Source organism: Haliotis cracherodii, unplaced genomic scaffold (assembly GCF_022045235.1).
Source record: "Haliotis cracherodii isolate W230 unplaced genomic scaffold, xgHalCrac1.p SCAF_29, whole genome shotgun sequence".
Lineage (NCBI taxonomy): Eukaryota > Metazoa > Mollusca > Gastropoda > Lepetellida > Haliotidae > Haliotis > Haliotis cracherodii.
The window spans coordinates 504158-514370 of record NW_027266285.1 but is presented as its reverse complement, the minus strand read 5'-3'; the positions used below and the strand labels follow the sequence as shown (position 1 = coordinate 514370).

General features: G+C 37.5%; 1 protein-coding gene across 1 annotated transcript; it reads left to right on the top strand.

Moving 5' to 3' along the window:
• The first annotated feature begins 2316 nt into the window (after positions 1 to 2316).
• Positions 2317 to 9775, top strand: LOC139473419 (G-protein coupled receptor GRL101-like). Its single transcript, XM_071255989.1, has 10 exons — positions 2317 to 2340; positions 2786 to 2852; positions 3647 to 3742; positions 4290 to 4409; positions 6461 to 6522; positions 7261 to 8020; positions 8292 to 8419; positions 8683 to 8731; positions 9180 to 9397; positions 9680 to 9775. The coding sequence occupies exons 1-10, from the start codon at positions 2317 to 2319 to the stop codon at positions 9773 to 9775; spliced, it is 1620 nt and encodes a 539-aa protein (XP_071112090.1).
• Positions 9776 to 10213: the final 438 nt, after the last annotated feature.

Below are 10213 nucleotides of genomic sequence, written 5' to 3'. Positions count from 1 at the left end.
CGATAACGTATATATTTGTATTTGATGAAAATTTGGTCCAATCACCTATAGTTTAAGCACCATCGAAATTCGAACCAACTTAAGGATATATTTTAATGCATCTATTTGTTTCAAAGTGTGTGATCGAGGGTGGACGTTACACGAGGATATGTGCTATTACTACAACGTAACGCAAACAACATGGTTACAGTCCAAAGCTGAGTGTGCACAGAAAAGGGGGACGCTTGTCAGTATCACAAACGAAAGGATACTGAAGTGGCTAGCTAAGCAATATCTTGACAAGCCACCGTACCAGGTGTATATAGGTATGACAGCTCTGCAAATAGATATGTATGTCCAATAATGATTATATGTAAATGCACCATATGCGTGATGTCATGCATTGAGACAAGTGTTCGTTCAAACGTCGTACATTATGTAGAACATTAGGCATCACTGTGACTTGTGCATCAGATACAAATAATTCATGAATAATTCTTTAGACCAGTCTAGAACAAAGAAATTTCACGGGTTGAAATAATTCAAATGCGAAGTTCAAAGAGATATTGCAATTGTTCAACATCATATATTTTTTGTGTTTGAGTTAGGGTCACTGTAACTTGAAGTCTGCCTTGACGTCTTTTGCACAAAGACGATGATGCCTTGGTGAGCCTTTTATGTTCGTCTATTTGTTTGTTTGTTTGTTTACTCAGGTTTACGCAAGCACAGGATCGACACAATTCCATGCGTCGGTGTCTTCAAATGGGAAAACGGCAAACCATTCGTATTTTCAAATTGGTAGGAACATAACATATCTCTAACCGGCAGTGTAAGGCTAAATGTTTATGGTCAGGTTAAAAATAGGTCACCGAGGTATTGTGATCATTTCCTGCTTAGGTGTTGGTTTTGTTGGGGGGTTTATGCGAATGTTTGTGACGAGAGTTAACTGGAATTTTCCTTTAAATCGTGATGTCGTTTTCCCCAAGAAAATCTCTTAGAGTTGAAAGATATCTTCAATTACAATACATATTTTCACATTTTTATAATCAACAGGAGTAGTGTCACCGAACCTACTTGTTCTCTATCGGAGTCATGTGTGGTTTGGAACTCGATTGGATGGAGAGATATTGGATGCTCGTTAAGACTAGAAACCGGTTTTATTTGTGAGAGAGACCCAATTCGTGCAGCAAAAGAAAAGCAAAACGATAAAGGTATGGAACTATACATGATTATGTAAAATTGGATAGTGGATTAACATTTAACATCCTTGCTACAATATGCCAGTACTCGCACTGGTACTTTGAGTGTGTGATTTCAAAAGATCGACACTTATATTGTCCATTCCACTAAAATATGTTTGATTGCTCTTTTCAGGTTCAAAAATTCGTCCACTGTGGGAAGAGAATGCGTGCAAGTATGAACAAAACTCGACGGAAAAGGGGTGTCGTAAGTCTTTGAAAGAGCATGAAGTTGAAATTTTCTGGTCAATGTTCGATTTATCTCGAGCAATATTCAAGCATATCCAGCCTTTGGTGTCTACATTTTACAACTTTTGAGGTTAAATCGGGCATGCTCTTAAAGATTGCAAAGAGCGTCATACGAATCTCCAAAGGTGTTCAAGGTCTCAGTAAAGTTTCAAAATGCGTAGAGGTCATTTCCAATTTTGACACATTAATGACAACATTTATGTACGATGCAATTCCTTATTTTGACTTGTACCATATGTTCCCGGGTTTATTTTTAGATAAACAATTGACTTGCCTTTGCGTGTGTTTGTGACGGGTGTGGCAGGATATGCTAACCTTTTCCCATACACCTGGTATCACCAGTATTTGCTAGTGATTCACAAACACATAGTCGTTATAATGTCGGAATCGTACAACGGAAGAAAGGTATTTCTTATGATTATGGAAACGGTGTTTGTTGCTTTTGTATGTACTCGCCGAAAAAAATGGGGGATATTCGAAAATAATGAAGTAACTATATTATGACGTAAATTTGTAACTGTACACACATGCTGTGACGCGGCGTTGCAGTTACATTATGGCGTCATAACATAATGACGTTTTAACTGCGATCACTTATCCCTAAAGCTACCATTGTACTAAGTTGGAGAACATTTCGTGTTGTGTCACTATTGTGTGACTTTCTTCTTCATAATCAATCAAATATTAAACAGGAAGGACAACAATACTAAGTCGTCTACTTATTTTCGAATTATAGGTCCCACTCTGAAGATGTATGCAAGCAGAGGGTATACTGAATATACCTTCAACTGCACTAATAATGAACTGATTTCAAAGTTCCTTGTGTGTGATGGCGTTGATCATTGCAAAGATGGATCTGACGAAAAGGACTGCTGTAAGTATTTCATTGTTCCAAATAACTGCATAAGTAAATGGTGTATAAAAGTGCAGATTTCGTAATACTCTTACACACATTGTGAAAACAGCATTCACCATACTATAGTCTCTTCTCATGATGACGTAACAGCTCGGTTGGACGATGACTGTAATCAAGGGCAGTTCCAGTGTGATAATGGTAGATGTGTTTCCCTGGCCTTTTACTGTGACTTCTTCGATGATTGTGGAGACAATTCAGACGAAAAATGTAGTAAGTATTATATTCAGCAAATGATAACTTCAGTTGGATTTAATCGGGTGGTTAGTGGTAATTATCGAAAAAAATGTTTCAAACATATAAAATTATAAACTTATATTATTATTATGTCTTATGAAACAAGGAACCAAATGTAATTATCAAACCAAACATGTGAATGTAAGAAATAAGAAAATCTTTTTCACAGATTATCCGACTTGTTGGGGGGAAAAATGGCGTTGCAAAAATGGCCAGTGCATCGACGAAGATTCAAGGTGTGATCTGTATTACGACTGTTTCGACAAATCAGACGAAACAAATTGTGAAGGTGAAAATTAACTTGACATTTTTCGTATACAGTCTGACCCATTTTGGTAAAAGTCAATGTTTTTCTTGATTTGGTTCTGATGCAAGTTTTACATAGTTTCGAAGTCCATTTGTGTTTAAGAACCTTTGCGATTTGTGTTGATTAAGCAGTTTTATTCCACAATACGTTTCTAGTTTATCAAATGAAGATGTCTATTGCGTTGACCCTTAATAAATTAACTTCCTACTTAACAATGTATAACTTTTACAAACGTTCAGAGTTAGTATCATTAAAAATGTATCCATTTAACGATCTAAACTGAAGAAATCCTTTCTACCACTTTTAGACACATGCCGCCAAGAACGTTGCTACGATGGCACCTGCATACCAAACCATTGGATAAAAGATGGCCTTGTGGACTGTAATGGGGGACGTATGGAAGATGAGCGTGACATTACTCCACAAGCTCTTGATAAGACTAAAATGAAGCATCGACATCGATATAATCGATGTAAATGATACCGTTAATTATCATAACCGCATCCGCAACTATATACAGCATATTCTATAAGGAAGATAGATGCCTTTTAAAGACTTAGCATATTCTATGTTGACAACTGCCTTACATTTAAAGCAATATTTACAGGGACTTCATCACTGTAGTAAATTTTGTACAATCGCGTTTGTTTACCTTTAGGGAGTAATCATATAAAAAGATAACGTATCATGTTTACAATATTTGGTGTAAATATTAAATTTCAGATCCAATGGAAATGCACCTGAATTCAACACCAAACTGCATCATGGTCCCTGATGGATATGGAAAGAGTGTTGGCAATTACAAGGACAGTAGTTGCAGTATGTTCTTAACACCTGTCAATCATTATGTTGATTTGGGCGACATAACTTCGAGAGTGCATCGAACAGTCAGAAGGTTAATTGTATCCAAAATATGTACTATTGCAGCATTAGAACCCATGTTGTATATTGTATTACTTCTCTCTCTCTTTAATAAATGGAAATATACTTCTACACATACAGAATCTCACCCAAGTGTCTCTTGATGATATATTTGATAAGACACGAGAGTAAGATTCTAATTATCATTCAAAACCATTCTTACAAATTGATCAGTTTTTCAACAGTAGTACACAAGAATCATATATTTGGGTTAATTACAAAACTGGCAAAACTGACAAAACATGCTGTGATGCGTAACTTTGCATTGAAAAAATAAATCATACCATGTGGTAAAACGCAGTAACAATGAAAACATGGTGGGTAAAATGTATGAAGCAGTTTGTAAAGTTTAAACATAACTTTCAAACGTATCTCAGTGTCACTTTTGTAATTCGGGAGACATCTCCTGTTTCAGCAGCTAAGGTATGTGTATGTTGCTTTCTAGGCTCTTCCCTTGTGTGTCCAATCGGCTTCTACAGATGCCCCTCCAGCTACTGCATCCCCATCGAGTCTGTCTGTGACGGGGCCATGGATTGTGTAGATGGGGAGGAGGAACATGACTGTGGTAAGCAGAGAAATAATAAGTGTCCAACACAGGATATCTTATCTTATCAATTATTTTGGATATCCAGATTTTGTCAAGAGAGCATATAGATATACTCGTACTTAGATCCTGGTTACATTGGAGTGTGATATCGGTTTGATTTGATCTAAGCTTTGAAATGTCATGGTTCATTGGCCTTCATCTGTCCGTTCAGTTACCCGGCCGTCGTGAACTGAACGTTTCCATTTCAATCGCCTCTGAATCTGTAAGGCATATGAAGCTGCAACTTCACAAAGATGATAACAACTATGGTGTCTCTACGATTTCCTAACAAAATCCCAATTCTTCTGATGTATTTAACAAAATAACTGTCATACATTTCCTTATTCGTCCCATACCCAAGCAAAGGTGATGTCACTGCTCTCCAAGTCAATTCTTTTCTATTTATGTACATGCCCCATTTTTTTAATTTACAAATAACTACACAATCAGCGTCATTCGCAGTAACGTGACCATATAAGGAATGTCACATGATCAGACACGTGACGTCTTACATCATTCATGTCCCGCCCATAAACAGCATGAAGGTGACACCACAAGAATACGGCTTCATTATCGTAAAATTCTCGGCCCCTATAGGGGATTAGTTTGAGACCAAAGGGGTCATTTCGTACAGAAAGGAGTGGGGACCCAAACTTACCCTTTGTGTTTAATATAATTACCTTACGAGCATCACTTTCTGCAATATTCAGTCACGTTATTTAGCCTGTATTTCACACGACTTTCGAATCTCTTTGCTGCATTCAAATCTCGCTCGCTCAGCACTAGATCTAAACATAGATTTTACCCCACGTTTTTTATGAGGATTTTTCAAACTTATTTATTTAACAATTAAAGATTATTTAATAGAAATCTTGGTTATGTGAGTTGACTGTAACATTTTTCAGTTCGGCAGTATTTCATAATTGTAGACTTTGTCAAAAATATATCTTTATTAGTGAAGTTTTGTTCATTAATACTAGTATTATGACAGTATTACAATGTTAAAATAGTACTATTCCGTGCTATCTTTCCCTTTATTTCTTATTTATTGCAGTCACTTTATAACAAGATTGACTCCTTCAACTGCAATATCTATAGTTCATAGCTCATGAGCATAATGACAAATGTATTATGACTTGGTGCATGATGAGAAGATAAACTTACAGGGTACAGTTTACTTGTTTGAACTGAGTATTGAATCTGCTAAGAAGAACAATTACTTTAGTGGATTGTTCACATTTACTCAGTCATTACTGTACCTATTTTGACAGGATAGGAGGTTACTTTATCTTGAATCAACATTGGCAGTAATAAATTAATACAAATCAGGTATCTAATTACTTTCGATACCTCAAAATTAACTTGTCTTTTCACACAAAAATCTTACGTATGAAAACATCGATCTATCGAAAGCGACCACCTCCGTGGTCTAGTGGTAGAGTGTCCGCCGGAGAGCGGAAGGTCCGGGGGTTGATCCCCGGCCACGTCATACCAAAAGACGTTAAAAGATGGTACTTGTTGTTACCCTCTGCTCTGGCGCTCTGCATTAAGGGGCTAAAACAAGGACTGGTCGGATCGGAGTCAGTATACTGTGTCTGAGTGGGGTATTCATGTTAAACTGCGGCATGGTATCTCAATGAGTTAGCACTATAAATCGGCATCATTCCGGACTTGTACAAGCAGCCACACACTCACACGTGCATACACGTCGCTATATAAGTGCAATAATCTTGGACGCGACGTTAAACCCAATTTCACCTCACCTTTAATGATTCAAATACGATTGTGTCAATTTATTGATGTGCATATACTTTGTCTACATCATCACTTCCTATGAATCTGGTGGGTATTACAGTATGAGTGAGGTTTTATGATGAGGTAATTATACAGCTGTATGTTCGACCATTGTTAGAGGCCTTTGCGTCATGTGAAAATGAAATCAAACACAATTCCAAACAACGTATCTTTAAACATTTATTCATAACACCCAAATGAAATGTAATCCAGTGAATGTGTTCTCAATATTTCAGATAACTTCGAGTGTCCTGGCTACTTTCGATGTCCCGGCGCCCGTTACTGCCTCCACCCTTCGGTTATATGTAATAAGGAAGTAGATTGTTCTGGGGGAAAAGATGAGCTAATGTGTAACGTCATATGTCCCAAGAATTGTACGTGCCTTGAACGTGAAGGATACGTAGAGTGTTGGGACCCCCTTCCTCGTCCATATATCTTGTTTTTTCCTCTTCAAACAAGAAGAATAATTCTTCATTTTGATATAACACCTTTTTATCCCTTATTCTTTTTGCTAGACTATCTTGTGGATCTCATACTTTCCGAAACTGATTTGGATTCATTGCAGAAAAACATATTTTGGGGACTGGGTAACTTAAAGAAACTGAATGTAAGCAATAACAACTTGACACATATACCTGATTTCACATTCAGTTCTTTGGGCATGCTCGGTGTATTGGATTTGTCTAATAACCATTTAAAAAATATAACTTCAAACAGTTTTGCTGGACTTCTCAACTTAAAAGAACTGTATATGAAATGTACACATCTCGATACAATTGAAGATGATCTGTTTTCCCGTCTGGGACATTTGCAAAAGTTAGATCTTTCCAACAGTGGGATAACGACTGTGAAAGACGGAGCATTTAATGGGTTACAATATCTCAGGCAATTATATCTACAGACGAACAACATTATAACATATGGACAGTACATTGTGAAAGATCTAATTAACCTGGTTGAATTGCATACCAACACAAATAACCTCTGCTGCCCTCACTATCGCCCCGCACGTCTTGAAAACTGCTTTTCTCCAAAGGCGTCTATATCATCATGCAAAGATTTGATGGCAAATTCATTCTTGCGTGTTGCTATATGGGTTTTATGCATTGCGACACTTACTGGCAACATTCTGTCTATTGGTCTCCGAATATGTTGGGAAAGGCGTTCATTTATGAATGGATATAGTGTGTTTGTTACACATCTTGCCGTGTCTGACTTTATCATGGGATTATACTTACTTATAATAGCCATCGCGGATACAAGGTATCAAGGGATATACGTTTTGAAGGATCAAGAGTGGAGGTCTAGTGTTTTTTGTAAGATAGCTGGATTCTTATCAACTTTGTCTTCAGAAGCATCTGCCCTGTTTATAAGTCTTATTACCGTTGATAGATTTTTGGTTATCAAATACCCATTCCAACAAATGAAGATTACATTCCGATCAGCAATGGCTTGCTCTGTCCTTGTCTGGATTGCTGCGGGGGTTATTGCTGGTATACCTCTCTTACCTCAACTGTCCAACTGGGAATTCTACAATAAAAATGGAGCATGCCTGGCTGTGCCGTTCTTCACAGAGAAGAAGCCCGGATGGATCTATTCTGCATGTGTTTTCATAGGTCTGAACTTTGTTGTCTTCATTTGCATTGCCTTTGGGCAATATAGCATCTACAGGAAAATCAAAGAAGTATCAGTGATGTCAAATCAGGACAGAGGTTCCCAAGATGTGGAGGTTGCCAAGAGGCTTCTACTGATTGTGTCTACCGACTTCATGTGTTGGTTTCCTGTTGGGATTATGAGTGAGTGTGCATTCTGGGTCTGGATGGGCCACTCCAAACTTTTGGAGAAATTGGAATAGGACTAAAATTGATAAAACGTTCTTCTGCAAGTGATCAACACATTTAGTCTGTGAGTCACTCGAAATCATTTTTTGTCTGTAGCTTGCAATATCTTATGATACCTAATTCATATTTGTTTATGCAATTTCATAATACTAATTCCAAAGGTAAGCACAGAAATTAGGATTTTCCACTCCTGATCTAATTGCAGTATGGTCTATCATGTTGACAGGTCTTTTAGCTCTCACGGGAACTAAAATCGGCGTTGAGATGTTCGCTTGGACGGCTGTGTTTATTTTACCTGTCAACTCAGCTCTCAATCCTTTTCTCTATGCAGTACCAGCTGTCAAGCACAAAATGGTGAGCCTGCCTTTTCATATTAGCCATCTCGTTGGATTCTGGCACTATATATATTCTAAATACTCCAATTCGTGTTGCAATATCGACATAATTTGTGATTGTTGGCTAAAAAGGGTAATAAGGCTATATGCATCGTTGCTCACGTTATCAAATACTGGTTTGTGTGGTCCTGATTTATTATTTTAACGTGCGACGTGGTAAAGCCAATATATTGTTGAAATCGTAATTATGACGGGTCTCACTCTGGTCAATTTCCTTTCTAGAGGATGATGAGGAAGCAGACACAGAAAAAGGAAACAGAGACAAATATTAGTAAGTTCTTCATCAACGTTAATGTTACATTCATGTAATAGTGAGTGTCCGTGGTTCACTTTTTTATCGGCGTTACAACACTCCATGCCTTAGTAAGCTTTCGAGGAGGTTTATGGCAAACGCATGGAGGACATTTTCAAATTAGATGCATCGGTGACAAAATTGATGCAGTTCCCTATTGTCCCTGGTTTGTACCATATGTTCCCGGTTTTTTAAGGCGATCAATTGACTTTCTTTTGCATGTGTTTGTGACGGTAGCCACCGGTGGGGCAGGAATCACTTACATTATCGCGAACACCTGGTATCGTCATTTTTTTATAGTGATGTAGTCGGAATTGTACAATAGACTCTGCTTTTTTAAGAGATTTCTTATGATTATGAAAGGGTTTTGTTTCTTGTATTTCAATAAATTGACCGTATAATATGTAATGGTTTTTTTTATACATAGGTTTGGCATCCACATCGAGACGTAAAGATGTGTTCGTGAAAGAAGATGAACTTGACCCTAACTTTCGACTTCTGGAGGACCTGCTGCTTCACCTGAACTCAGGTCGTGATAAAATGAAGCTGATTGAACAGGTCATGGCTTATCTTGCCGAGAGCACGGCTGTCCCCGAAACACTGCAGACAAACCCAAATGCCATATGTGTTTGGATGCGGCGGAATGTAAGTACGACGGAAAGGTTTTTGACGACAACGTTAACAAACCTCGGATTAATTGATTGGGTATAGTGGTATCAGAGGACACTGACTCTTGTGGATCTAGGAATGTATGGTCGTAAAGTAAAATATGTAAAACGAAAAACTCACACTAAGATATTTAAAACGTGAAAAAATCATGTGATTCAAATTTATGCTAACATGTTGTTTTTTTAAAGAAACAACATATCCAGTTTTATTCTGCTGATAATGTTTACGTATAACCTTCTTTTGTTGCCTATATTCCAGGTTGTTGTCAGGGTTTGTGTTTCCGCGAAAAGTGATCACCAGTGCAGTGATTGGACCACCGTCATCTTATCTCTGTTGGAAGGGCGTCTTAACTGACGCAGATTTTGCAACAATCATGATGGAGTTGCGTGATATTTTACCCTTTTGTCTTGACCTTATACCGACAGGAGCACCTTCCTCACGAAAGCCGACAACTGTAATGGCTAAAACGAAGGTTAACGATTTTAAACGTGCCAATGATCTTCAAAAGAAAACATTAGCCGTGTTTTGCGTAAAATGAAATGTGGTATTTGACGAATGTGTTGAGGCTCAATACATTGTTATATCATTTTGACCACTGTACTTTGAGGTCTTTTGTTGACCTTTGTAATATTACTAAAGTAGATGTGTGTGTGTTCTTGAAAATTTTGAATTTCTGCCATCATTTGACATTTCTTTAAAAGAGTGCTAGGTTCTGATCATCATGAACAGTGTTGATTCTTCTGCAAAAAATAGTTATTTGTTTACATGAAAGGTATCTCATAATTATTCAGA

What these genes read in the sequence shown, in the direction of transcription:
- LOC139473419 (XM_071255989.1), top strand. Translation starts at nt 2,317, where the DNA reads ATGGATCTGACGAAAAGGACTGCT. An exon ending in TGCATCGACGAAGATTCAAG is followed by an intron (nt 2,853 to 3,646) that starts GTGTGATCTGTA and finishes ATTAAATTTCAG; the next exon opens with ATCCAATGGAAATGCACCTG. An exon ending in CAGCTGTCAAGCACAAAATG is followed by an intron (nt 8,420 to 8,682) that starts GTGAGCCTGCCT and finishes TTTCCTTTCTAG; the next exon opens with AGGATGATGAGGAAGCAGAC.